The sequence below is a fragment of the Grus americana genome, chromosome 16, assembly GCF_028858705.1.
Source record: "Grus americana isolate bGruAme1 chromosome 16, bGruAme1.mat, whole genome shotgun sequence".
NCBI classification, from domain to species: domain Eukaryota; kingdom Metazoa; phylum Chordata; class Aves; order Gruiformes; family Gruidae; genus Grus; species Grus americana.
In genome coordinates this window covers 5,610,859-5,638,689 of record NC_072867.1, presented here as the reverse complement: position 1 = coordinate 5,638,689, position 27,831 = coordinate 5,610,859, and the positions used below count along the sequence as shown (strand labels likewise).

At 46.2% G+C, this 27,831-nt stretch overlaps 6 protein-coding genes and 1 long non-coding RNA gene across 10 annotated transcripts; 3 read left to right on the top strand and 4 right to left on the bottom strand.

Moving 5' to 3' along the window:
- Window positions 1-446: 446 nt before the first annotated feature.
- LOC129213999 (dynein light chain 2, cytoplasmic-like) lies at window positions 447-3,284 on the bottom strand. Its single transcript, XM_054844971.1, has 3 exons — window positions 3,001-3,284; window positions 2,208-2,345; window positions 447-819 (listed from the first exon to the last, which is right to left on the bottom strand). Exons 2-3 carry the CDS (start codon window positions 2,337-2,339, stop codon window positions 682-684), a joined length of 270 nt encoding a protein of 89 aa, XP_054700946.1. The 5' UTR covers window positions 2,340-2,345; window positions 3,001-3,284; the 3' UTR covers window positions 447-681.
- A 302-nt stretch (window positions 3,285-3,586) lies between these two features.
- Window positions 3,587-6,648, bottom strand: LOC129213949 (dynein light chain 1, cytoplasmic-like). The gene is made up of 3 exons (XM_054844839.1): window positions 6,512-6,648; window positions 5,729-5,866; window positions 3,587-4,218 (listed from the first exon to the last, which is right to left on the bottom strand). The coding sequence occupies exons 2-3, from the start codon at window positions 5,858-5,860 to the stop codon at window positions 4,081-4,083; spliced, it is 270 nt and encodes an 89-aa protein (XP_054700814.1). The 5' UTR covers window positions 5,861-5,866; window positions 6,512-6,648; the 3' UTR covers window positions 3,587-4,080.
- A 173-nt stretch (window positions 6,649-6,821) lies between these two features.
- On the top strand, window positions 6,822-15,539 carry COQ5 (coenzyme Q5, methyltransferase). Of its 2 annotated transcripts, none has more exons than XM_054844301.1 (7): window positions 6,822-7,093; window positions 9,026-9,175; window positions 9,664-9,888; window positions 12,651-12,757; window positions 14,421-14,509; window positions 14,694-14,805; window positions 14,923-15,539. In XM_054844301.1, exons 1-7 carry the CDS (start codon window positions 6,907-6,909, stop codon window positions 15,022-15,024), a joined length of 972 nt encoding a protein of 323 aa, XP_054700276.1. In that variant the 5' UTR covers window positions 6,822-6,906; the 3' UTR covers window positions 15,025-15,539. The 2 variants fall into 2 exon arrangements, with proteins under 2 accessions (XP_054700276.1, XP_054700277.1); XM_054844302.1 differs by lacking the exon at window positions 6,822-7,093 and adding an exon at window positions 8,422-8,621.
- Window positions 15,540-15,979: 440 nt separating this feature from the next.
- LOC129213713 (dynein light chain 1, cytoplasmic) lies at window positions 15,980-18,666 on the bottom strand. 2 transcript variants are annotated; one of them, XM_054844306.1, is made up of 3 exons: window positions 18,387-18,503; window positions 17,693-17,830; window positions 15,980-16,542 (listed from the first exon to the last, which is right to left on the bottom strand). In XM_054844306.1, the coding sequence occupies exons 2-3, from the start codon at window positions 17,822-17,824 to the stop codon at window positions 16,405-16,407; spliced, it is 270 nt and encodes an 89-aa protein (XP_054700281.1). In that variant the 5' UTR covers window positions 17,825-17,830; window positions 18,387-18,503; the 3' UTR covers window positions 15,980-16,404. The 2 variants fall into 2 exon arrangements, with proteins under 2 accessions (XP_054700281.1, XP_054700280.1); XM_054844305.1 differs by lacking the exon at window positions 18,387-18,503 and adding an exon at window positions 18,520-18,666 and having other exon boundaries at window positions 15,989-16,542.
- Window positions 18,667-18,757: 91 nt separating this feature from the next.
- On the top strand, window positions 18,758-25,088 carry LOC129213716 (uncharacterized). Of its 2 annotated transcripts, none has more exons than XR_008579505.1 (3): window positions 18,758-18,838; window positions 22,671-22,889; window positions 24,953-25,088. It is a non-coding gene; the product is annotated as an uncharacterized LOC129213716 (long non-coding RNA). The 2 variants fall into 2 exon arrangements; XR_008579504.1 differs by lacking the exon at window positions 18,758-18,838 and adding an exon at window positions 18,848-18,996.
- On the bottom strand, window positions 23,345-25,619 carry GATC (glutamyl-tRNA amidotransferase subunit C). The gene is made up of 4 exons (XM_054844303.1): window positions 25,423-25,619; window positions 24,942-25,108; window positions 24,421-24,524; window positions 23,345-24,037 (listed from the first exon to the last, which is right to left on the bottom strand). Exons 1-4 carry the CDS (start codon window positions 25,570-25,572, stop codon window positions 23,982-23,984), a joined length of 477 nt encoding a protein of 158 aa, XP_054700278.1. The 5' UTR covers window positions 25,573-25,619; the 3' UTR covers window positions 23,345-23,981.
- A 70-nt stretch (window positions 25,620-25,689) lies between these two features.
- Window positions 25,690-26,963, top strand: TRIAP1 (TP53 regulated inhibitor of apoptosis 1). The gene is made up of 2 exons (XM_054844307.1): window positions 25,690-25,836; window positions 26,321-26,963. Exons 1-2 carry the CDS (start codon window positions 25,690-25,692, stop codon window positions 26,402-26,404), a joined length of 231 nt encoding a protein of 76 aa, XP_054700282.1. The 3' UTR covers window positions 26,405-26,963.
- Window positions 26,964-27,831: the final 868 nt, after the last annotated feature.

The following is a 27,831-nucleotide window of genomic DNA, read 5'->3' as shown; positions in this document are numbered from 1 at the left end:
CACCTGCTCCAGCGTGGGGTCCTCCACGGGCTGCAGGTGGAATCTCTACACCCCCTCATCCTTCCTCCATGGGCTGCAGGGGACAGCCTGCCTCACCATGGTCTTCACCACGGGCTGCAGGAGGATCTTTGCTCTGGTGTCTGGAGCGCCTCCTCCCCCTCCTTCCTCACGGACCTTAGTATCTGCAGAATTTCTTACATCTTCTCACTCCTCTCTCCGGCTGCAAAAGCTTCCTTTAACTGTTTTGTTTTCCTTCTTAAATATGTTATCACAGAGGCGCTGATTGGCTTGGCCCTGGCCAGCGGCGGATCCATCTTGGAGCCGGCTGGCATTGGCTCTATCAGGCACAGGGGAAGCTTCTAGCAACTTCTCACAGAAGCCACCCCTGTAGCCCCTCCCGCTACCAAAACCTTGCCACACAAAACCCAACACAAACTCCTAAAAGATGGAATACACATAACATTTTTATTAGTAAAGAAGGGAACTTTGGAAAGAAAATAAATAGAAGGCCTATTTTTTTTCCCCCTATACACAACAAAACCACCAAGCACTCCAGAAAAATCCCTGATGTTACCGCTGAAGACCAAGGTTTGTGTCTTCAGGAAGGCTGAAGGCACTGAGCTGCTGCCGTTAGTGTGCAGTCCTGCAAGCTCATGCAACTCTGAACAATGACCCACAGCTCTAACCAGCTTTAAACAGAACTATATTTACTCCATGCATGGGGAAGAAGATGAAGTGCTTGGTCTCATAAGACACATAGCTGCCAAATTTCCTTCCTACAATGCAGCGCCGAGTGGGACTGTATTTCTTCTCAAACTCCTGGAGAAGAGATCACTTGGAACTCAGCACAGTTCTCACCCAAAACCCGATTACAGATTTTCTGTCATTAATGTGTCTCTTCTTAACAAGCATCACTTTTTGAAAAAGCAGCTAAGCAGCAGCATATGCCTTTACATATAAGGACTGTGTTACTTACCTCTTACACCTCACCTGCTGCCTAGACAAAAAAAGAAAAAAAAAAAGCCCACAGCACTTTGTAGCTGAGCAGGAATAAGCCCAGGGACTGCGATTCCCCCCGCCCCGCAATGATACCATGTTCTCAAACTATACCATTGAAGTATCAGTTCATGTGATCATGTTCTCCCATCATACTCAGAAGCCTACCACGTTTCAAAAGCCAAGATATACAGCTCTACTAAAAGCAGAACATTCCAGTCAGTCATTAAATACTGTCATATCCAATAGCTCTCAAATGAGGAAACTTTCCTGAGAGAGCATGCAAGCATTTCTGATCAGTTATTATGACCCTGGATAAATTATCTCTCTCCACAATTTCTCAGGTTCCAACCAGGAGCCTCAAAAAAATCCAATCCTCTGCTCTTTGCTAACACAGAATGTCATTCTTACAAGTGGAAAAAATAAACCTGCTTATATGTCTGTCAGGGTGACAGGAAAGGAAGACCTCCCCAACAGAAGCAATTGTACCATTTAGTTGAATGACTTTTTCAATAGGTCTTCCACTCAGATTCGTGTAATATTAAACCTTCACTGGTGCCTTGGATTTCTTTATTCTCCTAAGATGGTAAAGCAGAAAGTGAATCAGAACTAAATCTTTTGCGAATCCACTATTATCCTTCATGCACATATAAAACCAGGTGTTCTGTGGACACCAGATAAACAGTACTCCAACACCTGGGATTTTAGCATAGTCCAGCACATAAAAGGAGGATGTGAATACAGAAGATGTGCAGAAAATTACTTTTCCCTGCAGATTTTGAACCAGCTAGCCAATCTTGCACAACTATTACAGAACTATGAATAGAACCTTAAGACAAATTTAAACTCAATTTAAGTCAAGGACTAGGTAAAAAGCAGGCATTCCCTCTGAGGAAAGTTATGGCAGGCTTTAAAGGGCTCTATCTTCCATCAGCATCAGTCACACTGGGAAAAGCCAGGAGATGCTCTACTATTCCACTAGACAATGAGATAGTGAAAACACAAAAATAGAAGGTATCATAAAACAAAAACTAGGAAAGGTACACGTGAGGCATGGGAAAAGGAACACAGGGACATCAGCCCAAAGGAAAAGTCCAATGTACTGTGTGTCCACAGGACTTGCTTTTCCAAAAAAGTGTAGCAACACCTACCCTGCTCAACTTCTGGAGTAGATCGTGTTCAACAAAGGGACATACCAAGCAAACATTTACCCTCTTTATAAGGGCTGCAATTTCTCTTTCAACATTATATTTCTCTATTGCCAAAATGGCACACTCCACAGCATCTTGCTGCACCTCTTCGGACATGTCCGTATCCTTTATCATGGCTGGCTGATCACCCATGGATGTCTGTATTGAACAACGAAAAGAATTCAAAGTTGCAGGAGCAGCTACCTGCCAGGATCCCCTGCCAAGCAGTCACACGGGTATCCCTGTTCCCAACGGGGTTTCAGGGGCCCACGCTGTGCCCGCAGCCGTGGCTCTGCGGCGGTTTTGCCGGGTGTGCCCGAGGCGCAGGCACAGCCTGTGCTCGGAGCCAGAGGAACGGGGCCTGAACGGCCCGGTCCCATCGAGCACCGGCTCCCCAGGCACGGAGCCACAGAGGCACCGCCGGAGCGGCGTCAAACCCCGCCGGACACCGCCGCCCTCCCAGCCCCTCTCAGCTCGGCACGGCCCGATGCAGGCTGGCGGCCCTGGGAAAGGGCGCAGCCGCTCCAGCGCCCGGCCCCGACGGCCTTTCCCTGCCAAGGCAAGCACCCGCTGCCCGGCCTCAGCCTTTCCGCTCCCCCAGACCGGTCCGGCCCCGCTGGGAAGCCGCCCCATACACCCAGCCCGAGGCCGCCTGACGAGACCCCTCACACCGGTGGCGGGCGCCGCGGGACAGGCGCTGTGTGGAGCGGAGCGGGCGCGCGCTCCCCTCAGCGGCGGTTTAACCGACCTGCAACCACCCTCAGCCCCGACCCTCGGGTGGGAGGACGGCAGAGCCTGTCCCCCGAGAGCTTACCCGCTCCTCCGGCCCCCGTAGCTCCGTCGCCGGCCGCTCCTCCCGCTCTTACCGCCTTCGGGCTCACACTCCCCCACGGCGGGGCCGGCTGAGGCGGATCGCGGCTGCCTTCGCTGCCGGGCGCACCGGAGCCGCAGAGGGGGCTCTTGTCCATGGCGGAGGTCACACAGACCGAGTCCTGCAGCACCGACGACGGCGCTGGCAGACGAGCGCCGCTGCCCCGTAATGGCGACGAGTCGCCCACAGCAGTGGCCGGGACCCGGATGGAGCCGTTCCCGGGAGGACCCGCGGGCACGACGGGACTCGTAGGCCTCGGCCGCCGCCGAGCACGCCGGGAGCTGTAGTCCCGGGCACGCAGCGGGCACTCGCACCGCCCCAGCCACCGCCCCGACCGACGACCCGCCCCCCGCCGCCGCCTCGCTCCCCACCGCGGCGCCGAGCCCCGGCCGGGCACCAGGGAGGGCTCCGGCAGCCACGGGCAGCGGCCAGCCCCCCCCACAGGGCTGCGGGACCGCCGGCCCGGCCCGAGACACCCACCGCCGCCGCCCGGACGGCACAAAGTGGCCACAAATAACGACCCGGCGGCTGGGGCAGAGCTCGTCCTTTATTTTCCAAAGCCGTTCTCCAAGACGCAGCAGCAGAAAAAGAAACAGCTCGCGCTTTGGGGCAGTACATCCAGCAAAACAAGAGGGGAAAACTATCAAAAAAAAAAAACCAAACAACAAATCGGAAGAATAAGAAAGGTTTGGAACAGAAAGAACTAAACAGTCAAGTACTTACATAGCACAAGCAGTAACTGGGCAATACTGTAGATGGCTATAAAACTCTCAAAGGCAAAACTGCTCCAACTGCTCTACTAGCAAAGAAGCAGCCTTCTGGAAAAAAAAATAAATACAAGGAAGACTTTTTTGGTATTTTTCCTTTTTATATCCACAATGTAAGATCATCTGCTATAGCATAATCCCTGCCATTGCCCTTGAAGATCAAGGTCTGCGTCCTCAGGAAGGCTGCAGTAACTAGTCAGAGGAGTCAGCACACAGTCCTGTAACCGGGTGCAAGTTTCAGTCACAGTCTGTGGTTCTAACCAGACTTGAAGAGAAGAATAGCAACTTGGCCGAGGTAGAAGTAGATGAAGTGCTTGGTCTCATGAGTCACGTAGCTGCCGAAGTTCCTTCCCACGATGCAGTGCCAAGTGGGATTGTATTTCTTGTCAAACTCCTGCAAAACAGATCACAAGAAATCAAGAACTCTTCTAAACAGGTATTCAGTTTCTGAGTAAGGCAATTAGAGGAAGAGCAGAATCTCATAAGTACTGGGAACATCTAATTTACATTTTATTGTTCACCTGCTGCTTGGTCAGACTCTTCTAAACAGGTACTCATTTTCTGAGCAAGGCAGTTAGAGGAAGAGCAGAATCTCATAAATACTGGGAACATCAAATTTACATTTTATTGTTCACCTGCTGCTTGGTCAGACAAAAAAAAAATCCGCAAAAAAAAAGAAAAAGCCACATAGCTTCCTGTCTGAGCAGTAATAAAGTCAAAAGAAATGTTTTATTCAGGCAAAGCAGTCTTTCTCCACCCATAATTCATACCACGATCTGAAACTATAGCCCTCGAGTAAAAGCTTCACCACTAGTTTTATACCCACAGAGATTAAGCCATAATTTAGACTTCATTGTTTGTCTGCAACATGGCTGATAAAGGGACACATGGAAAATTCTCTGCCACATGCTCTATAACACTAGTACTATCAACAAAAAGAAGAATTTGCATTTTACACATTTCAAACAAATCCTCTACAAAGTCCTACCAGTTGCTACAAAGAATACCTGAAAAATATTAGGCTAAACTCTCTCTTTTCCACTTCCATCGATACTTCCTGCACCTGGGAAAAAATGTCTTTCTGTATTGTGGGCATAGCAAACCAATATTTCTTTAGTGGAAGCAATCATTCTGCTTAGTTTAATTACTTTTTAAACAGCACTTCCACACAGATCAGTTTAACTTTCATGGAGAAATCAACAAGCGTCAGCTTTCCTGAGTTGATGAAGCAGGAAATAAAATCAGAACTAGATCTGTCCCATGTTCAGTATTGTTAATCCGACATAATGAACAACATGGACCTTGCAAACAACAGATAATCAGTGCCACCAGCATTTTCGTGGGTTTTTTGGGGAGTTGGTTTTTGGTTGTTTTTTTCTTGCTTAGGTCACTACCTAAGGAAAGGTGTGATTACAGTAGACTTGCACAAAACTAATTTTCCCCGCAATTTTTGACCCAGCTGAAAAGAACTGTGAACAGATCCGTAAAATTAAGTTCAGTAACACTGAAACCACAGACTATGTAAAAAAGGCTTCCTCTCAGAGGAAAACTATACAAGAGCTCAATAGAGCCCCTGTGTTTTGTAGCAGCTCATCAGTCACAGGGACAGTCAGCTGCCACTCTCTGCTCACCTGGACAATGGGACAGTGGCAGAAAAGGCTGAAGTAGAAGGTACTGCAATAAAAAAAAAAAAAAAAACAAACAAAAAACAGAAGGACCTGGAAAAGTCTACGTAAAGGGTGGGGAAAGGAACATAAGGACACCAGCCAACAGAGAAAGTCCAACTCGATTATCTAGTGCCTCTAGAACTTGTTCCTCTAGAGCTACTTGCCAAGCAGCATTCTCCCTGCTTGATTTTTCATGTGCATAGAGATTTCAGGAGGATGTTACAAGTAAGCATTTACCTTCTTGATGTGAGCAGCAATGTCCTTCTCAATGTTGTACTTCTCTAAGGCCTGAGTAGCACACTCCACAGCGTCTTGCTGCATCTCTTCGGACATGTCCGCATTCTTGATCACTGCCTTTCGATCACTCATGGTTGTCTGGATTGAGCAAAGAAGAGGAGAATTCAAAGTTGCAGGAGCAGCTACCTGCCAGGATCCCCTGCCAAGCAGTCACACGGGTATCCCTGTTCCCAACGGGGTTTCAGGGGCCCATGCTGTGCCCGCAGCCGTGGCTCTGCGGCGGTTTTGCCGGGTGTGCCCGAGGCGCAGGCACAGCCTGTGCTCGGAGCCAGAGGAACGGGGCCTGAACGGCCCGGTCCCATCGAGCACCGGCTCCCCAGGCACGGAGCCACAGAGGCACCGCCGGAGGGGCGTCAAACCCCGCCGGACACCGCCGCCCTCCCAGCCCCTCTCAGCTCGGCACGGCCCGATGCAGGCTGGCGGCCCCGGGAGAGGGCGCAGCCGCTCCAGCGCCCGGCCCCGACGGCCTTTCCCTGCCCAGGGATGGCGAACGAAGCCCGGCACCCCCCGCCAAGGCCTCGGAGCCCCGCGCGGCTCCGGAGAAGGCTCCCGCCTGCAGCTCCCGGGGATGCGGGAGAGGGGGCGCAGCCGCTGAGGAAGAGCCCTGGCACGGGTAGGGCACCAGCCGCCCAGCCTCAGCCTTCCTGGCACCTGGGTGGGACCCGGCCCCTCTCGGGAGCCGCCCCGCCCCACTGTTCGAAGCCCTCACGCGGCTCTTCTCACCGTTCGGCGGGTGCCGCGGGACCGGCCGTGTGTGGAACGGAGCGGGCGGGGCACACAGTGAGGCGAACACGCAGCTCGCTCTGCCGCCGCGTCGGTTTAACCGACCCGCGCGCACCACCGTCGCCTCCAAGCACCCCCAGCCCCACCCACTCCTTACTGACCGCTAGCCATTGGTCACCGCTACCACCCCCCCGAGCGCTCATTGGCTAGGAACCGGCGCTCTCGTAGCATTTTACTGCAGCAGTTTCTTTCAGCCCGGCATGCTTTGCGCCTGCACCCGTTCCCATAGCGACGGGTGTCATTGGAGACGGAGGCCGACACCCGGGCTCGGCGACAGCGAGGCGTCAGAGGCGGCCCCGGATCCCTCAGAGCCTCTGCTGGGGCGAGCCCAGGGCATGGCGGGTCCACAGCATTCTGCCTGTGGAGATGCCTGGGCTGGTTGCTCTCAGGCAATGCGCAGTCTCTGCTCGGCCTTCCCCTTTCTTTCCTCGCTGCTGAGCTGCCTGAACATGGCTGGTTGCTGGCATCTGTACAGCAGCCTGTCACTACAGCGTGAGAGAGGCTCTCCTGGTCACTTCTCTGGTAGGCAAAGATTGTTTCTCCCTATAGCTGAGGCAGACAAAAAAAGAAAAAAATAAACCAACCAAACCCCCAAAAAACGCATATGTGATGCTTTGCAAGGCATCCTGCCCCAAAGAACGTAGAGCAAAAAAATCAAAATTTCAGGTTTTGCTTAATTCTGCAGAAAGATATGGGAAAATCACGGTAGGGTCTGATGAAGGCGCTAATAAGTCTCAATGTGGAAGGAAGATCTTGGCAAGGAAGACCAACTCATGCTCAGGGAATGCAGTGTCAGGTCTGATTTCTCAATGGTGTGATGTAATTTCATGAGAAAGGGTTAAGTAATTTCATTGTATCTACAAAGCTGACAGCATTTCTGGATGACTCAAATAACCTGATAAGCAGGGCAGCTGTTGCAAAAAAATAGCAGAAAACATCCCTAATGTGTACTACTGATCCTACCAGGACTCGGGAACAACCTTCCACTATTCCCCTCAGCTCATTGAATCGTAGAATGGTTTGGGTTGGAAGGGACCTCAGAGATCATCTAGTTTCAACCCTCCTGCCGTGGGCAGGGACACCCTCCATTACTTTGCATTAAATGTTAGCGTCAATGGGACAGGAGATTTCATAGCATTTTGATATTAAAAAATCCTTTAAAAATTGCAAGTGTGATGTATCTAAACATCCGAAAAGAGAGGTTATGAGATTTGTTGCAAAGCTAGGCATTGAAATGAAGTGTCTACATGTATATATAGCCTGCAAATTCTTTTTGTACTTAGTAGGGCTCATTTCAGGCACTTAAACAAAGGTGTCTATGACTAAATGATATGCACAAGGTTATTCCATTTGGTCTCCAGCTGCCGTTTCAAAAGGTTAGAGAGTAACTAGTAGGTCTGCTCTAAGAGCAGCACTCACACCAGAACCCACAAACCAACCCTCCCCCCTACTCCCCACGAGGTTTTACTTTAGCTGGCAAACTGTAAAATTATTTGCAAAATTACTGAAATATGCTGCATAAGGTGTGTTGGATTTGGGTGGGGCTTTTTGGGTTAGGGTTTATTCTTTTCCCTGTCACATATATCGTACCAGGACGGTTTCAGCCCTGCACATAAGCAGCCGATAGCACTGGGGTGTTTGGCGGCTGTTCCAGGCTGAGGAGAGCCCGCAGCTCCTGCCGGGGCCGGTAGGATTTATACCGGTTTGGTATAAATACACAGTGTAGGGGCAGGCCCTGATCCCCCCGTTTCTCAGGGCCGAGTATGGAGACTGGCCACAGCCCGCCCCACCTGGGGCCGTCCCGTCCCGTCGGGCCGCCTCCCTCTCCCGCGGGGCCGGTTGGCGGAGCCGCTGGGCCCGGCGCGGCGGGCGGTGCAGAGGTCGTGCCCTTGCAAGATGGCGGCGGCGGGGCTCTGCCCGTGCCGGGCGCTGCTCGCCTGCCGCGGCGGGGCTCTGCGGGCGCTCTGCGGCTCTGTGCGGGGCCTCGCCGCGGGGCCGGAGACGCACTTCGGTTTCCAGACCGTGACGGAGGCGGAAAGGAGGGAAAAAAGTGAGGGCGGCGGGGTCCGCTACGCAGCCGTGCGGCGCCCCGGGGTAGGGCGGGCTGGGACCTAATGGGGCTTCCGGGCAGCTGGCGCCCATGGGCTGTGGGGGCTAAGGGGTGGTGCAGATGTGCTTGGAGCTGGGCCGTTGGTAGTATCAGTGTTGTGCCAGCTCGATTCTTCCCCCTCAGCTCTGGAAGGGTTACGGCAAGAGGCTGTGTTTCTCCAGAGACGTTTGTCAGGCAACAGGCTCAGTAGGATTCCGTCATTTTTTTTGTAAGGAGTTTTCAGGTGGTGTTTTTGCAGTTCCACAGGGTGGCAGACCATCATGAGGAAATAAAAGACACATTTTACTTCAACAGGAGCATTTTTTAAGTAAATTGCATCTCATTCTTGTGTCCTTTCTTTGCAGTTTACAAGGTCTTTGAAAGTGTGGCCAAGAAATACGATGTAATGAACGATTCAATGACTCTAGGGATTCATCGAGTGTGGAAGGATATCCTCGTGCATAAAATGAACCCTTCCCCGGGAACACTTCTTCTTGATGTTGCTGGAGGAACAGGTAAATAATTTTGGTGAGTTCCACATGAACATGCCACGCTGTTTTTGAACTGTCTGAGTCTGCTCAGAATTAAGTTGCCTTCCCTTTTTTCTTTTTCCTCAGTTCCCTGTTTTTAAAACTGGTGAAGCATCCACTTGATTTCCACAGAGAAGGGTTGAGAGCTAACTTCTTTGTGTTTTGTAATGTTTTGCTCCAAGACTCTGAAAGTGTTGTAGTAGTGCCATGATATGTTACAGAAAACTGTTTCCATTTATAGGAAGTCATGGACTCTTCGTTTTTAATATGTTTCCTTTATATATCTATGTGTGTATATATATACACACGCTCTCTCTGTCTCTCTATACTCTGTGTGTGATTTTTATTTTTATATGTGTAAATATAAAAATATATCTAAATTAACCCAGTTTCATGTTCAAAGCCTTATGTTCCAATTTCCTGGAGTCCAAAAACATTCCAAAACATGTATCTTTCTTTTAAAACAAATGCAGGTGACATCGCCTTTCGATTTATTAATTATGTTCGCTCTGTACGAGAGCGCCAGCTCCAGCGGAAGCTTAAGGACCATCAGAATTTATCGTGGCAGGAAATTTCTGAGAGTTACCAGGAAGACAAGTCTAAGTCACTAGGGGATTCCCAAGTGGTGGTCTGTGACATTAACAAAGAAATGTTAAAAGTTGGGAAGCAGAAAGCACAGCATCTTGGCTACTCAGAAGGTAAGTCATGCATTGTACCATTTCAGTGGTGTGCCTGATAGCAAGAATTTGATGCATGATAGCCATCACGTAATCACCACTTCAGGATTACAATATACACTATATAGCCATGGTGTATATTATAGCTGTGTGTGCATATTTGCCAATGTTGAGTTACTTTTTCAGTGAGCATGTATGTAGTATGTTGTTAAGATGTACAGTGATCTCTTGAATAATACTTGAACTTTCAGAAATACATATATGGAAGTGTCCATGAGGTCTGATACCCAGCTATCCTTCAAAATTGGTTAAATAACCTAAACCTGCTGCTTATATCTGTGCAAATGAATCTGATTTTACTAAGGCAGATAATGCAAAAGAGCTTAGCCCTAGAATGATTACATTAAAGATCTTATAATGGGAATTTTAAGAATCAAGGCAGCAAATAAAAAATGCAAGAACTAAAGTGTGTTGTGAACCTATAAAAATTTCCACAGTTAGAGCATATGCTAATAATACTCAGAGAAACTGAATTATATTAAATGTTAGTTTGCAGGTCAATGGATAAATTCACTGATATCTAGAATTTGTTGGGGACTACGCCAATCCTGATCGAAAAGCCTGATTTTAAGAAGTAAGACATAGAGAAAGAAGTTCTGCTTGTGGCTCAGCGTTTGTATGATAGTTGTTTATCCTCTGTTCATTTATGGATATTTGGCAAATATTTTAGCAATTGGAGGATCCCAAACTTTGTTTGCCTGTGTACAACCATTAGGTATGCCCTGGGCAGCCTCTGTATATGTGTTACAAGATCTCCTGCATGTCCTTTAACTGCACCCTGCTCCCACACCCCCATTGGGATTTCAGCCTACAAATTGTGTAGGCTGAAGGACATACAGAACAGCTCAGTAGCACAAAGGGACTGGAAGATAAGCTACTGGCATAGGTTCTCTCAGCTGCTCTTGCTCCCTGCTGGTGGGTTACCCCAGGCCATTGCCTGCCTGCCTCTTCTTTAAAAAACACACTAATTGTGAAAGCATTGGTTCTTCCAGCTCTGGCAGACTGCTTGCATTGTGCTTATCTGAGCAACTTGCAAGCCTGTCCAAAGCTCTTTTTATGCATCATAGTTTGGGAACACCTGAACTATACAAACATTGTAAGTACAAAAGCTTTATGACTGTAGCTTAGGACCTGAAATAAAGCTTGATGCTGCCTCCTAGCTACTATCAAGAAAACATTTTGTTTAATTGGCTGCACTTTTTAGATATTTTTGTGACTTATCAAATTCTCAAAATGAGTATTTACAGTTTTTAATTTTCTTCCTCTGTACATTATAGCTGTAGAAGCGCAACTGTTGTCTTGTTGCCTGGGTTGTCTTATGCCCCACTGTGCCACAATTCTGACTTCTTACTCTTTTTCACTCCCTTGTTCAGCACATATCCGTTTAATATGTCCTATCTTCTGGTTTTCATCCAATTCCTCCCTGTGGTAGTAATCTCACTTCTGAGCTTGCTTATCTGATGATTGTTTGAGATCTACATATTTTTTTTTCTTAAAATCGTAAGGGGCAGAGTTGTCTTTCACTATTTTCCTATGTACATTCACCAACAGTGGGGGCTGTGCATGCTGAAAAGAAACACGTGTTGCACAATCGCTGATTCTGCGTTTTGGCCAGCTGGAGTGGTAGGCTGCACTGCACATGCCCCAGTTCCTCTCATTGTACACCAACAGCCCCTTTTCTGTATCCAGTTACAAACTCCTGGCCTGTGATTTTACCACAGTGTATTCTGAGGGATGGTTTTGCTGTTGCTCAAAACCTTTTCTTGATGCTCACTTCTTAGGTGTCTTTTCAAACTGTCTGCCATTAAATAACGCTAATAATTGCTGCTTTAATAATGTGTGCTGCTTTGCATACAATACTTTCTGCAACTATAAATATATATATTTTGTAAAACCAGAATTTGAACATCTCCTGGCAACAGCTGTTGTTTTCTGCTGTGTTTTGCTTTCCTCCATGTCACTTTCTAGCATACTGCTCTTTGAAACTGCTGATCTCTGTTGCAGAAGACTCCTGTGGTTTTTCTGTTAGTATTTTTATTTTGCACTTGAGTCACCAAACCCAGTGACTTTAAGAACTATTAATTCTTAATTGAGCAGTCTTATTTTTGGTACAAATAACCTGAACATCCACATATAGACATGGCCTTGATCTATTGGAGTTTGGGAAGCAGTGCAGCTGCAACAGGATCACATACTGATAGTGCTGATGGAGGGAGTGTGGCTTTTCATGTTTGTCAATCTATGGAACCTTTCTAGAAAAATGTTTTAAATGTCTTGGCCATTGTTGCACGGCAAGACATTAATCATTGTTTATAGTTACTCTTTGAGCAGAGATTCTCTTTTTGCAACTTTGCTACAACCAAATGGCAGCCAGTTTCTGGAAAGCCAGTTGCATTCCACTACGATGCAAGATTTGGGTGAAATCTTGGCAGACTAAGGCACTGCGAGCAAAACATGCGTGTATATGTAGAAGAATGTTTTGGCTGATCTGCAAAATTAACTACTTTGCTTGGAAGACAGCTGTATAGTACAGGGTCTTGAAAGGTTTGTCAGTATAGACTAAGGTGTCTTTCCACCAACAAAAATGCAAAATTGAAGTATTAGTTTTAAATATTACTTTATTAATAATAATTTCCTTCTGGAATAGATAAGTTCTAGTCTTTCTGGAGCATTCTGAGTTATAGAAGGTCTGTTCAATACCGGGTCCTTGGCTTTTACTACAGGCTTGTCCTGGGTGCTTGGGAATGCTGAAGAGTTGCCCTTTGATGATGATAAGTTTGATGTTTACACAATCGCCTTTGGAATCCGAAATGTCACTCGTATTGATTTGGTAAGTTGCTGTAGTGTATCCTGACGTGGGGTCCTTAAGATTCATTGAGGTTCTCTTATTCTAGCGGAGGAAGCAAAGGAGGAACTCCTTTGGATAAAGGAACGTCATTGTCTACTCCTGAAACATTTAAAATAAGCGGATGTAGTGTGCAACTTGTTTGAATGAAGAATGCAATTAAATGCCCCACCTTTGTCATAAAAAGTTAGGTTTATACTAGTTGCGCCCAACCCTTCCAGCTTGGCAAGCCACACAATCCCTTCCTAAGGCAAAAAAGCCAAATGCTACAGTGATTCCCCATGACTGGATCTATAGATGCACAGCACAGTCAGTCTGCATGTCTCACATCTTCCTGAAGCACCTGATGTATATCCCACCTGCAGCGGGTCCAGCATTTCCTGCCCTGTTTTGTTCGCCTGCCTGAGCCAGCAAAGCTCCCAGAGCAGAGAGTGGGAAGCAGTTGGCTGCTGCCACCACTGCCACTGAACTAATACATTCAGCCCACTGCTGCTCAGCGTCTTTACGCTGGCTGGTAGTAGGGCTTCCAATGAAGGAGTATGATCTTAAGTAGGGTAGGTAGTACCCTTTGTTCTAAATAGTATCTGTCCTTCGAGAATGACTAGCTGTCTTGTGGGTGAAGATAGGTTAGATCATCTGTCTAGCTAGACTAGTTGTCTGGTTTGGAGGAGTGTGTTACATCCTTGGCAATGCTCCTTCTGTGGAAGGTGTAGCATTTGGATCTGAACCACCTTGAACTGTATACCTTTGAACTTCTCCTAATGTGGATGGCCTTTCACAGTGCTTCATTCACACCCTTCCAAAGCACAGGCTCTATTTTATACCCATTTGTGGATACAGCAGTCTGATAGCATAGCTCCCTGGAGACCTGATACAAAACACATCCAAGCCTCCAATTGTTTTGCAAAGCTCCCGTCACGTATGTGTATTGTTTATATTTTATCCCTTAGGAACATGACGATTGAAGCCAAGCAGATGTACAACCTGCAGAGGTTCTTGAATACAAATCTGCTGTGCTCTTGTATGAAAAAACATACAGTTGTAAACAGAATTTTGTCTTGGTTCTTCTTAGGTGTTTTATTTTGCATATAGGATGTAATTTTCAAAGTAGCCAAAGATTTTCTTCTCTCTCCTTCCTCCCTGTTCTCACATGTTGCTCATCCAAAACCCAGTATCATTTCTTCTTTGATCCTTTGGGTGTGCCTCACAGTTGAGTAAAATCTTCTATTTTGATTTAAAAAAAGAAAAAAAAATCTATCCTGCCTTCTTTTTATTTTCAGCTTCTTGTAGCTGAGTCACCTCCTCCTTTTTGGGTTTGGTCTGTAATTACAAGAGCTCTACTGGCAAACATTCATCAACTAAGAATAGGGAAAAAGAAGAAAAATTGCAAACCTGACATCACAGTTTTGACACAAAGCCTGGTATAAATCTATTTATGTAACAGCAGGAGTATTTGTGGTTTGGTTTTGTTGTTTGGAGATTTTTTTGTACTTGTCTTGGCATGCTTCTCCACATGTAAATATTGGAGATTGGCAATCAGGATTCTCTTTACTCCCCTCAGTTCATCACTGAATTGCCATCACCTGGCATTGATAATAGGCAGGTGCTGTTCTAAAGAAACAAACTTAGCGCATCTGCTTTGTCTCAGGCACTTGAGGAGGCTTATCGTGTGCTGAAACCAGGAGGAAGATTTCTCTGCCTTGAATTTAGTCACGTCAGCAACCCTCTTCTTTCCAGGTAGGAACGTGGTAACACTTTATGCCATGGCACAAGGCTCTCTTATTTGTACTCGGCCAGAATAAGAGATGGAGACACTTTGAAGCCACCTCATTGTGCACTTTTAAAATCAGATACAGTCTCCATAGCATAGTAGTACAGAGATCAACTTGTTTGTATTAATCTGTATTTGCTGTCTGCACAGGCTCTACGATTTGTACAGTTTCCAGGTTATCCCTGTTCTGGGTGAGGTAATTGCTGGCGACTGGAAGTCCTACCAGTATCTCGTGGAGAGTATCCGACGTTTCCCCCCTCAGGTAAGACAGTATTTTTCTGAATTCACTAACACACAAAACACAGTCCCAGCATAATCTTGCAGGCAGCTGGCTTACAGGCCTTCAGGTTGTTATAATTATGGCACTATTATTTTTCAGGAGGAATTTAAGGCAATGATAGAAGATGCAGGTTTTTTTAAAGTGGATTATCAGAATTTAAATTCGGGCATTGTTGCTATTCACTCAGGCTTCAAACTGTGAGTCTACTATGTAGCAAAACACACAAAAGTGTAATTTTTCTGAGGATTATGAAGGCTGTGGAATTTTGATACTACCAAGATTGAAGAGGAGTTTTAAGAACTTGTGTGACAGATACTTGCTCAGTAGTCAGACCCGGATGAACATCAGCCACCTTTTTTCCCCCCAAGAAACCTCTGGATGAAGTCACTCCTGTGGTGTTTTCTTACACTTGCATTTCTCTTCAAGTGTAACATAAAGGACGTTGCCAAAACTGAGCAAAGTTTACAAAGGAAGCAACTTCAGTTACCAGTGATGTGGATACAGAAACAGACTGACTGGTCTTTGAATAAGATGCCTCTTTTTTTAGTAAGCTTCAAGGAGGATATTGTACCAATGAGAAGTAACTTGGATTTATTAGCTTTTTATTAAGCTGTCATTATCTTTTTCATGTGGACTCTAAGGGATTATTCCCATGATTCCTTTACTTCTTTCAAAGGCACATGGAAGGCTTGTGAAATAAAACAGCTCTGCATCAACTTTTTTCACTTAAGTCATTATGTATAACCTTTCTAAGAAGGTATCCTTTCTAAGGAAGGAATGACATGACTTCACCACTACATGAAGTCTTTTTCTTTCAGTGCTAGATGCATAACCTCTATGTGAAAACACTGTTCATTTCCTTCTGTTCTTTAAACTACACTGTTGAAGAACAGGTACTTCTGTAGCAGGATAGAGGGAAAAAATCTACGGAAAATATAAATTTACATTCTGAAGTGACAGCTGTGTAGTGAACTAGTATGAAAATTTGTCTCTTCTGAAAATTGGGAGATGAAAAGACTATTGCTTTTAGCTCACCAGTTCACTTGAAATGAGAAAAGCAGCAACATCTATCTGAACTCCAGAACTTGCAGTGGAGGTTGTGTATGCTGAAACTATGCTTATCAAGAATTGAAAAGCAGTCTGTTTTCTCTTGGGGGAAAATATCTCCTGCAGTTCTCAATTACTGACCGATGATGTATTCATAGATTAGCTCAGGCTTCAGATGCTGTGGATTTGGGGGGTGAAATGGAGGCAAGGATTCACAGTAGAATAGAAGGTAATGCAAACCCCAAGAGGGCAGAAGCATAGAGAACACTCTTAAAGGATAAACTTGTTCCAATAGTTTTATTAGCAAAGAAGCTGTCTTTTGAAAGAAAATAAATACAAGGAAGACACTTTTGCCTTTTTTTATAGCCACAATGAAAATATCAGCTGCTACAGCAAAATCCCTGACCATTAACAATACAACAAAAGACCTGAAGATCAAGGTCTGCATCCTCAGGAAGGCTGAAGGTAGGAGGCTGTTTGGAGTTAGTGTGCAGTCCTGTAACCGGGTGCAAGTTTCAGTCACAGTCTGTGGTTCTAACCAGACTTGAAGAGAAGAATAGCAACTTGGCCGAGGTAGAAGTAGATGAAGTGCTTGGTCTCATGAGTCACGTAGCTGCCAAAGTTCCTTCCCACAATGCAGTGCCAAGTGGGATTGTATTTCTTGTCAAACTCCTACAGAAGAGAGAATTAGGAATTCAGCATTTGAGACAATATTGGTACAGTTCTCAAACAGGGTGTTTTTGCAGTGATATGTCTTGTTAGCAAGTGTCACTTTTGGAAGAAGGCAATTCAGGAGCAGCATATGCTCTTAAGTGCAAAGTTCATCTGTCACTTCAACTTATCTCTTGCTTAGGCAGACACACACACACACACACAAAAAAAAGGCTTCCAAGCTGAACAGGAATAAGCTTAGAACATATGTTTGGGGAAGTAAGTTTTCCCTAAAAGTCACACCATGATCTCAAACCATAAGTTTTAAGAACACCACTGCTTGTTCTGAATCTATACCAGTTAAGCTATTAATTTGACTTCATTAGCTGTTTAAACAAGGATGCTGAAAGAACTCTAGATGGAAAATTCTTTGCCACATTCTTGATACCAGGTCCTGAGCCCACATTCTTCCTACACACTGTAGTCAGGAGCCTGCTATGACTTTCAAATAAACTCATGTACATGTATACTATGAGTAAAACATTGCAGTCATGGGTTATATACTGCAATATCTAACAGCCATCAGCTGAAGAGACTATTTGTGAGAGCATGCAAGAGTTTGTTCTGTTCAACCACAGCCTTTGACTACTTGGAGCTCAATCAGGCTCCCAGTAGGAGTCACAGAGAAAATCTGACACACTGGAAGCTACGAACCATCTGTTCTGCATTAGCATGAACAGTTTGTCTTACATGTGGTGGGGAGAAAAAAAACAAACCACAAAACCACTGCTTATTACAAGGTCAGCAAACCACTACTTCTCAAATAGACTCCAGGGAGCCCCTGTGTTTTGTAGCAGCTCATCAGTCACAGGGACAGTCAGCTGCCACTCTCTGCTCACCTGGACAATGGGACAGTGGCAGAAAAGGCTGAAGTAGAAGGTACTGCAAGAAAAAAAAAAAAAAACAAACAAAAAAACAGAAGGACCTGGAAAAGTCTACGTAAAGGGTGGGGAAAGGAACATAAGGACACCAGCCAACAGAGAAAGTCCAACTCGATTATCTAGTGCCTCTAGAACTTGTTCCTCTAGAGCTACTTGCCAAGCAGCATTCTCCCTGCTTGATTTTTCATGTGCATAGAGATTTCAGGAGGATGTTACAAGTAAGCATTTACCTTCTTGATGTGAGCAGCAATGTCCTTCTCAATGTTGTACTTCTCTAAGGCCTGAGTAGCACACTCCACAGAGTCTTGCTGCATCTCTTCGGACATGTCCGCATTCTTGATCACTGCCTTTCGATCACTCATGGTTGTCTGGATTGAGCAAAGAAGAGGAGAATTCAAAGTTGCAGGAGCAGCTACCTGCCAGGATCCCCTGCCAAGCAGTCACACGGGTATCCCTGTTCCCAACGGGGTTTCAGGGGCCCATGCTGTGCCCACAGCCGTGGCTCTGCGGCGGTTTTGCCGGGTGTGCCCGAGGCGCAGGCACAGCCTGTGCTCGGAGCCAGAGGAACGGGGCCTGAACGGCCCGGTCCCATCGAGCACCGGCTCCCCAGGCACGGAGCCACAGAGGCACCGCCGGAGGGGCGTCAAACCCCGCCGGACACCGCCGCCCTCCCAGCCCCTCTCAGCTCGGCACGGCCCGATGCAGGCTGGCGGCCCCGGGAGAGGGCGCAGCCGCTCCAGCGCCCGGCCCCGACGGCCTTTCCCTGCCCAGGGATGGCGAACGAAGCCCGGCACCCCCCGCCAAGGCCTCGGAGCCCCGCGCGGCTCCGGAGAAGGCTCCTGCCTGCAGCTCCCGGGGATGCGGGAGAGGGGGCGCAGCCGCTGGGGAGGGACTCCGGTGCGGGGCAGCCGCCGGGACACGCACCGCTCTCAGCAGCGCCGGCTGCCACTGTGCCCAGGCACCGGGAAGACTGAGGCATAGCAGCCCGGGCCTGTCCCAGTCTCCCTCAGAAGCCGCCCCGTCCCAAGCGCCCTGCCCCTCACGCCGCTCCCCTCACCGTTCGACAGGCGCTGCGGGACCAGCCCTGTGCAGAGCGGCTGACTACTTAGTGCGCGGTGCGGCCGCCTCCCAGCGCCCCTCAACCCCGCCCCCTGTGCATTGGCCGCCAGCCGTTGGTCACCGCCACTGCTCCCCCGAGAGCTCATTGGCCAGCACTCGGCGTTTTAGTGGGGTTTTACCCTTGCGTTTTCTTTCCGCCCGGCATGCTTCGCGCCCGCGATCGTTCCCATAGCGACCGGCGGCGGTGTGGGCGCAGCCTGGGGCTCGGCGGGAGCGGGGCCTCCGGGGCGGCCCCGGATCCCCGCCGCGGGATGCAGGTGAGGTACCCGGGAGCACGCCCCGCACGTCCGACGGAGCGCACGCTACTGGGGACGTGAATGCAGATTTCGGCCGTGTACGGAAAGCCTCCAGTCCTGGCTCCCGTGCTACTCTGGCATCGTCTAGCGATCCTGGGCCAAAACACTCGTTCCTTCAAGTACGCTGTCTGCAATGCGTTTTAATCTGCCTACCAGTTTCTGTAAAACACCTTTCCACAGCTGATAGTTGGGCCCCAAAGGCCATTTTATTACCCACCTCAGCCCAGATCACAGGCACAGAATTTAACCCGGTAATCTCTGCAACAGGCCTTGTTTCTCTTGGAGCTGGGATAGCTCTTGTGGAAAGGTGCCCCTTACTGAGAGGAAAGCCCACCCATGTCGAGGGAAGGAGTTCCATAAATGGCACTGGATCATCTTTCCCATTCATGTGTCTGTTTTCAATTTGCCTTTATCTTTTAGACTAAGTGACCTCTGATAGAAATCTTTTACCCATGTTTACCAAGTATGATCATGCGAGCTCTAAACTTTGTTCCTTCAGTGAACTGAGTCCATTAGACTTCTTGCATGTCATTTAAGGCATCTTTTGCAGACCTCACCATTTCTGCAACTCTTGCCTTTTCCCTTTCCCTTTCCTTTTCCCTTTCCCTTTCCTCTTCCATTTTCTTATGTTTTGGGAGATCCCCAGCGCTCTGTTTTGTTAGTTTCACTCTCCCTGGGGCACTTTCTGCTTATGCTCTTGTCAGCAGCTAGAAAATTGCTGTTGAGTCTTCCAGAGCTGGTGATCTATTAATAACAGGACTCTGAAATATGTCTATAGCAAACAGCACAGGATAACTTAAAAGAAAGGTTTTCAAATACTGGTTGGTGGGACTGCCATTTCCTTGTAGAAATAAAAAACTTGAGAGCAGTCATCCACCTCACTTGAAATGCAAATATTTTTTATGTTAGTACAATATAGTTACCTGCTCAGCATCACTCATTGCAAAAGTAGCATAACTGCAAGCAACCTTTTGCTTTTGCAAGCTCTGAGGCAACCTCAGAATAATATACCGTCCCCACAATATTAAAACTGGATAACGTACTTATGTCACTCTAAAGTATGTCAGAAATAACTTCTGATTTTAGCTCCCAGGTTTTAGCATTCCAATTAGAAGAGATGCAATTCACAGCTTTGCTTTCTGTCTTGCGTCAGGAGCATGTGTTAGGGACAACTCTGAAAGTTATGAAATTAAGGGAATTTATCTGGTTTAATGCAGCAGATGAAAGGGACCTTGTGTGCTAGCAACTTGAAGAAGCTTTGAATAGTCTCAGGGCCACAGTAAGCAATTAATTTACAGAACTGTGTGTAGTATCTGCAGCACCAGCAATAGTTCTTTGAGTACTAGATAGTTTTGCACTGACAGACTTGAACCATTTAACAATCTTCCTAGTGCTTACAATGAACTTTAGAAACACCCATGAATCTCTGAGGAGGTGGTTGTGTTTGGTAGCTGCAGGCGGATTTCTGTGCATTTATTAAGAAATGGTTAGCTGAAGGAACAGATGTGATGACGACTGCAGGAAATGTCAGTGTGGGTGAGATACATGTCGTTAACGAGAAACATTAAAGCCTGAGATACACGGCTTTAAAGAGAAATATTACAGCCTTACTTGTTAATCTAGAATATAAAAGTATAGTTTCCCTCAGGACAGAGCTGCAGGGGAAGGCAGAACAAATACACATAGGAGGTGATAGCTGGAGTAGAGGAGGTGCCGAAGAAAATTGGGTAATGGATAAGGCATATCATGAGATCCCTCTTGCAGATGGAGATTAGATTGTAAGCACTTTGCAGTTGAGGCTTTTTGTTTTGTTTTGTTTTCCTCTGTGTTGAATACTGTATCACTAGATCTAATAGAGATTTTTCCTGGGGCTGCTAGTTACTATCAAAACATAAAATAATTATTACCAATAAAACAACTTCCATGTTCTTTTTTTTTTTTTCATAAAACTGAAGAAATCTCCATCTTGAAATTTTCTTTGTAAACCTGGAATCTATATGCTAGGGCTTCTAATCCAATTTTATATGTTACAGATCTACATAGTAGTGGAAAAACCTTAGCAGGTGTAAGTCAAGTTATCTCCGTGGTCTCCAGGGAAACTAGATGCATTTACATCATCTCAGAATCTGGCCTCCTTTTGTTGTTTTGTTGGGGTTTTTTTAACCAAACAGATTATTTTTTTTCTTTTTGCTGTATCTGTTAACCACTGAGAAAAGATGAGTTATTTCGCATATATACATTATGTTTGCCTCACTGCAGTTACAAGGAATTTACAGGTAGCAATTTTATTACACAAGTCCTTAACTGTATTTATTCACTTGCCAGGGTTTATAACTTGCATTGTGGCAGAATACTGTAAAGATCCGACCCAGATTCAGACCCACTTGCATGTTAAGGCCCTGCGGTGAAAGCAGGTGAACCGGCACCATGAAGGGCGTCTCGTCCCCACCTCAGGGTGCAGCCGGGACCCAGTAGGGCTTCGCACCATCCCGTGGGGCGCAGCACCCACCCCATTAGGCATGCTGAGGGCAGGTTGAGGCACTCACGTATTCTGCCCCATAGGTAGCTCATCTGGCCTTTGTTAGGGTTTCTGTTTTGGTGGTTGCAGGTGTCTGAGTCAGGGCTGTAATCCACTCATTAGCGGTGAAGCTGCAACAAACCCCTTCATTAAGGAAATGTGTGTTTTCCACTTCTAATGCAGTTTGGGCTGTGGGGAACAAGTATCAGGCAGTCTGTTCTCTTGCTGGAGTGTGTGGGTAAGGGAGCAGCAGTGAACTGGCAGTTTTAAGCTTAACCTGTGCTGTATTGGGAATGTAGCATCACCCTTGTCCAAACTGTTGGTTTGGTTGTTGCTTTTAGATAGTTACTTGCTGATATATTGTGTTGGAAGCTCCTGCGGCCGTGCAGTTCACTCTCAAATTCCTCTTCCTTTTTCTATGTAAGTAACATTGTCCCCGTTCTCTCTGATGGTCAGAGGAGGAGGCCAAAATGGATACAAAAGTGGGGATTTCTCAAAATGGGAATACTCTGCTAATGTGCTTGTTGTATGGCGTGACTTGAGGTCCTTCCTTGTTGTGATTTTTATATGATTCATCATAAATTACTTTTAGGCTGAGCTTGTATATTTGTAAAACTTGTAGCATTTGCAGGGTCTGAGTCTTGAAAAGCCTGAGACTAAAGCACTACTACAGTGTTACAGCTCTGCAGAGAATTAGATTAGTGGGGTTAGATAATGACTTTAATTCATCACCCTTGAAAGAATTCAAGTATCTTAATAATTACATGTTTTATGCATATATATATATATGTATGTGTGTATATTATGGAGACTTAAATAATGAAGTAACTGCACAAATAAGAGGACAAGTGTTTTCTCTCACTTTCTGCCAGAGAAATATGAAAAAAAATCAGTTCCAGAAAAAACAACAGTTCAAAGCTTACCAAACATGCAACCTTTCAGAGCAGTGAGTGAAAGTGGATCCTACCCAGTGGCTGTGATTTCTTATACCAACAAAGGCAGCTGTATTCCTTTTCACTCAGCCTCAGGTTTTCCATTAAATACGTGGCACAAAATGAACGGCCCAGGAAGGAGCTTGTCAAAGCAGTTTGTACACACGGTATTAAGAGCAAGGCACTAATGGCTGAACCTTGTACCAGTACTGTTCAAACTCTTCAGTATTTTTTTCAGTGTTTTTCAAACTATACTTCTAATATGTTTGGTGGACTTTTGAGATGTTAAGAAATAAGGCAGGTGTATCATTAATCTCTAATTTATATTACCTGTTGTTTACAGGCATGTGGAAGATGCAGTTCATAGGAGGCATAGTTATTATGGCTATGCTCAGGACTTCCTTTATCACACAGCAGGCAGGACCTGAAGGGACACTTGCACCAAGCTGGTGGCGTTTATTATGCGGAAGTACAGAAAGACAGGAGTAATGGCTTTTCTCTGCAACGAGTTACAGAACATGCACTGTGTAAGCTGGATGACATAAAGCTACAATCTCATGAGGTGAGTTTCTGCCCTCAGGGGAAGCATGTGCCTGCAGAGTCATGGAGGAGCTTACTTTCCTTCTCCTGTCAGGCTCTCAAGAGCTGTAAGAGCTGACTCAGAACTGGTGATTAGTAGTATCCTATTACAGTAACTTCAGGGGTCTTTTCTAGCACTTCTGAAGAAAATTCCACTGTGGCTCAGGGTGTAACTCGATGCACAAGAAAAGATAATGAAAATTGGAATAAATAATTCTACATTCTTAAATCTCTATGTGGATGGGGCATCATCCAGGAAGGAAAGTTACTGCTGCTTCTAATAAAGCTGTTGCTAGCTTCCTCCTAACAATGTCTGTCTGCAACACTACAGGGTACCCCATACTGGGGTACTTGTATTTCTATAAAATGTTCCAACAAAAAAATAACAATTATAGTGCGTATTTAGTTCACTGGGCTAACAGAACAAAAAATGCCAAGTTCACAAGTAATTATATTCTTTATTTACAACAAGTTTAGCCACACAGGATATTTTAAGTAACACAAACAACTGCAGTGCTTTGTTTGAAATGGAAAAATGGTTTAATCCAGAAAATATTGCTGGTGCCACTACAGATACATGTCTGGTGGACACAAATACTTATGGCAAAGATTTATTTCAAGCACAGCTATTTCTGTGCTTGAAAAGTACTTTCTTAAATTATGTACAACTCCAGGTATTTAATTTGTGAGAATAAAAATACAACGTGGGAAATAGGAGGTAACCCATACAGACATGGAGCATAGAGATAAAATGGAAATATTCAGTAGAAACAAAATATTTGAGTGAATCATATTATCAAAGTGCCTTTTCTTCCATAATGAAAATCGGAGTTCCATCTGCACATGACAGAGGCACTCAGCGATGTTGCAGACTCCTCCTCTGTAACAGACTTGGTTACTTCTGACAGGGGCAGAGCCAGCGTCGAGCTAAAGGTGAGAAATAGGCAAATACAGGCTTCCAACCTCTCGTTTTCCTCTTGATGAAAATATATGCTGGGGTATTTCAGCTGTGACTACACAAAACTTCATCTTCCCAAATAAAATACCAAAATGGTGTTTGAGTTCTGGGCTTTTGCTAAGAGCTCTGGAGAATAGTCTCTCGTTCTTCTAGCTTTGGTAGAGGGATGTTACCTGATAGAAAACAAAAAGAAAGCTGTGTGAGACCAGCTGTAGGTTACCTTCTGGACAGCACAACTTAGCACAAAACTGCTTCTCTGGTTTATTCTAAGTTATGTACAGGCAGCTTAAATTTCCTGAACAAGTAAGGAAAGTAAATCCTGTCTGACCTCCTGTAAATAATCACTCAATATGCGCAGTAACCTCAGAGTACGGTGAGCTTCTGTTCTGCTTTGGGACCAATAGAGTGCAGTGTTTTATACAGATGGCTGCAGTTACTTATTTTAGTACTTCCTTATTACTAGCTAGTATTTCTGAAAGTAAACGCAGCTATGGCAGGTTATATTCCTCAGGTTAATTCAAGCAAAATTAAGATATTTTTATAAGCAAAATAATACCTGGTGGGGCTACAAAATATTCCTCTACTTTCTCTCTGGCATTTTTCAGCAGCTCATTCGTGCAGTTGCCTTCTGTAACATCATCATCTCTGAGATACAGACACCTGAAGAACAAAGATTACTAGAAAAATTACTAGCTTGTCTTTAAGCTGTTCTATGAATATGAAGTAGGAAGTGTGGCTTATCTCTAAACCTGGTTTAGGTCTTAAGTAAGCATTAAGTATTGGAACATTTTGAAGCAACTAAGAATGCCACTGACAGGTATTTGGGGAGCAGCGTGTGCAGACCATTCACGACAAGTAAGATACACAAAGGAGCTGGAGTTCATCTTTGCTACGCTTACACATAAAAGTCATGGGTGCCAACATAATCCTCCTTCCACACAAAACCATGGTAAGACTTTTTTGTAAGCAAAGGGGCCAAATGCATAACCAGGGTGATACCCAGGAAAAAAAAGTTACAGAAACAAATAGTTTGATATGTTAGTAGTTAAAAGGAGGCTGCTGATTGTGATGCATTACCTGTCCTCCAGGACCGAATCCATGGGTTCTACGCCATCGGTGTTCACATCACGAAGCTGATCAGCAAACTGGATTGCTTTCTGCAGCCGCTCAACGCCCTCTGCATCACGGAAATCAACCAAGGCCAGGTGTTCCAAGTGATCCAGCACTTCCACCGTCACTTTTTGCTGTACAAAGGTGGCAAAGGTGAGCAAGTTCAGTATAGTGCTATTTTTCTTCTTTTAACTAAGAACTCGTTACATGGCACCCCCCCGAGTTTACGTCTGCTGGGACACGGTCATTTCTTGGAAAACTAACTTTAATCGAAGTCCTGTTTTCTCCTCCTTATAATCTCCCGCCTAGCGAAGGGCAAACCGGAGCTGGCGCTCGTTCCGGTAACGGCGCCCGAGGCGGAGGGGGGCGGCAGGAGGAACCGCCCGGAGCCGTGTTTCGGGGCTGCGCTCTTGTCCCCTCTCGTTCTCCCCCGGCTGAGCTGCCCTACCTGCGGGGTCGGCCGCGGTTCGCCGTGCTGCCACGCCGGGCGCGGGGGAACCGGCGCGGGGGACGTGCCGGGCGCCGTCAGCACGGCCCGGGCAGGAGGGACCGGCAGCCCCCCCGCCTGGAGCCACCGGCCGAGGCGCAGCGCCCGCATCTCGCGCTCACGGCGGTGCCCCGCTACGTCACCTCCCCGCGCCGGAAGCGCGTCAGAGCGGCGCCGGGGCCGGGGTCGGCGCGGTGACAGGGAGCGGGCGGGCGCTCGGTCGCCGCCATGAACAGCGTTGGCGAGGCGTGTACCGAGCTGAAGCGCGAGTACGACCAGTGCTTCAACCGCTGGTTCGCCGAGAAGTTCCTCAAGGGCGAGAGCGCCGGGGACCCCTGCGGGCAGCTCTTCAAGCGCTACCAGCTCTGCGTGCAGGTGCGTTGCCGCGGAGACATGAGTACCGTCACGCCGCTCCTAGTTCTGCCCGTTCGCTTTCCGCCCCAAGCGTTCTTCCACCGGACTTGCTCTTCTTATCGCTCTCCTGGTAGCCCCAGGAGGAGCCTCCGCCCGCAGCTGCGCACCCCAGTGTGCTGCTCCACGTTTCCTTTCGTCTCTTCTTTCTGCCGGTGGTGGCGTATAATATTCTATAAGTGTCCTTTACTGTATTTTTCTCGTTAATGTAACTTCTTAAGCCTGCTGGTTTAGAGGCTGTAGTACTTTATGTGATAGGATCTGGATTGTAGTTCAGCATGAGTTCTTAGTATGTACTTGAGCATCTCTAATATTGAAGCTTTATCCAAACCAGTCTTAAGGCTACTTTTTCTAGATCGTGTTTTGTACCAAAGATTACATCACTTAACACTACAAAGACATGTCATGTTTAACTTTTTGGTTTTGTTTTTGTTTTTCTTCTTTTCAGAAAGCGATCAAGGAAAAGGACATACCCATTGAAGGCCTGGAGTTCATGGGCCCAAACAAAGGAAAAACTGAAAACTCCTCTTGACCCCAACTGTATGGATGGGAGTCACTAATATGAGCCTTTGGGCTAAGCAACATCACCAGGCGTAAGCCTAGATGCCACCTAGGCTTTTGTTAAGCTGCTTTCTAGGAAGCAAGGAACCGTATCTGCTTGTGAAAACAAACAGCCACCAAAAAAAAAAAAGAAAAAAAGACTGGATCATATGGTAACTACTGCCTCCTTTTGAGTGAATTTTGGTGGTGGTTCAGCATCTAACAGCGTGAAAAGCTGTTTGAACTAACTTCCTATTGAATGTACTCTATAATGGGAAAATGCTTATTAGAGTGGGCTGAGGTAGTAGTTGCTTTATTACCACTTTCCCTTGCTTATTTATATAACACTTGAAAGTGTTCAAAAAGACTATGAAAGAGGTTGATTTACTTTGTATTGTCTCTATGCTGCTGAATTTTGGTGGAAGAAGTTTGTTTTATATGATCTTGAATGCTGAGGGGCTAAAGTATTGTTTTGTATCAGCAACAGAGATGGTAAAAAAGCACTCTATTGGACCTGCAATAACTTCGCTAAAATAAATATAACCAAGTTATATTTTGTTCAAGTAGGTAACTGTCCAGTAGAATCTGATTGTGACCTCTAGGAGGGATGGAGGTAGCCTGCAACAGAAGCCGAAGAGAACACTTTTAATGCAAAGGCTGCTTCCTTCAGCCTTTTCTGAGGTACTGAAACAATCCTGAACTGGAGTTCTCTCTCCTTTAGCATTATGCATTCCTGCAGTAAGGCTGCAGCGCAGACCTGGCCGTCCCTTCCTACACAACCACAAAGCACCAGGCTGGCCACCATCACTGTTAGACTTTTGCTTGTGGTAGTTAAAGCATGTGTTGAGTGAGGGAAACATTGGGTTGAGGCTTGACAGCTGATGATGTGAAAAGCCCCAGCTGCTGCTTGGGGATGTCACCTGCTCACGAAGCTGCTTCTCAACTGTGTGTACTTCACACCTAGGACAGCAAACAGAAGTTATTTGTGCTGGCTTGTAAATGGCAGAAATGCTTGCAGCAACTAGAAGGGTGTTTGGAAGAGAAGCAAGAGATCAGGATCCATGCTGTCCAGTGGCCCTGTGAGTGCTGTGGCAGGGGCAGAGACTTCCATTGATCCTCATACAGAGATGGGGAAAAGTTGTCCCCTCTCATTACACCAACACAGGTGAAAGAGTAAAAAATACAACAAAAGAGATATCAACTTCCTAATTCTCCTAGAATTACAGGGAGGAAAAAAGTGAGCTTTGTTCTCTTTGCTTTTAAGCACTACCTGAATGATCATTCAGAGGTTTTACTTTTTTTTTTTAATTAAAAAAAAAGTTGCAGTTCTCAGACATAACTGGCTTGTCTGCACCACAGCCCCTCATAATGACCCCAAACACTGTGAGTAGTGCGAGAGCTGTGCAGAAGAGGAACTGC

Excerpts from the sequence above, each read along its gene's own strand:
- LOC129213999 (XM_054844971.1), bottom strand. The coding sequence starts at position 2,339 with ATGGGTGATCAGCCAGCCATGATAAAGGATACGGACATGTCCGAAGAG. Across the intron at positions 820-2,207 it reads TTGCAGCCCTTATAAAGAGG|GAGTTTGAGAAGAAATACAG; the intron begins GTAAATGTTTGC and ends TCTCTTCTCCAG.
- LOC129213949 (XM_054844839.1), bottom strand. The coding sequence starts at position 5,860 with ATGAGTGATCGAAAGGCAGTGATCAAGAATGCGGACATGTCCGAAGAG. Across the intron at positions 4,219-5,728 it reads TTGCTGCTCACATCAAGAAG|GAGTTTGACAAGAAATACAA; the intron begins GTAAATGCTTAC and ends TCTGTTTTGCAG.
- COQ5 (XM_054844301.1), top strand. The coding sequence starts at position 6,907 with ATGGCGGGTCCACAGCATTCTGCCTGTGGAGATGCCTGGGCTGGTTGC. Across the intron at positions 9,176-9,663 it reads TGATGTTGCTGGAGGAACAG|GTGACATCGCCTTTCGATTT; the intron begins GTAAATAATTTT and ends AAACAAATGCAG. Across the intron at positions 14,806-14,922 it reads TCCGACGTTTCCCCCCTCAG|GAGGAATTTAAGGCAATGAT; the intron begins GTAAGACAGTAT and ends ATTATTTTTCAG.
- LOC129213713 (XM_054844305.1), bottom strand. The coding sequence starts at position 17,824 with ATGAGTGATCGAAAGGCAGTGATCAAGAATGCGGACATGTCCGAAGAG. Across the intron at positions 16,543-17,692 it reads TTGCTGCTCACATCAAGAAG|GAGTTTGACAAGAAATACAA; the intron begins GTAAATGCTTAC and ends TCTCTTCTGTAG.
- GATC (XM_054844303.1), bottom strand. The coding sequence starts at position 25,572 with ATGCGGGCGCTGCGCCTCGGCCGGTGGCTCCAGGCGGGGGGGCTGCCG. Across the intron at positions 25,109-25,422 it reads AACCGCGGCCGACCCCGCAG|CAAAAAGTGACGGTGGAAGT; the intron begins GTAGGGCAGCTC and ends ACCTTTGTACAG. Across the intron at positions 24,038-24,420 it reads ATATTTTGTAGCCCCACCAG|GTAACATCCCTCTACCAAAG; the intron begins GTATTATTTTGC and ends GTTTTCTATCAG.
- TRIAP1 (XM_054844307.1), top strand. The coding sequence starts at position 25,690 with ATGAACAGCGTTGGCGAGGCGTGTACCGAGCTGAAGCGCGAGTACGAC. Across the intron at positions 25,837-26,320 it reads GCTACCAGCTCTGCGTGCAG|AAAGCGATCAAGGAAAAGGA; the intron begins GTGCGTTGCCGC and ends TCTTCTTTTCAG.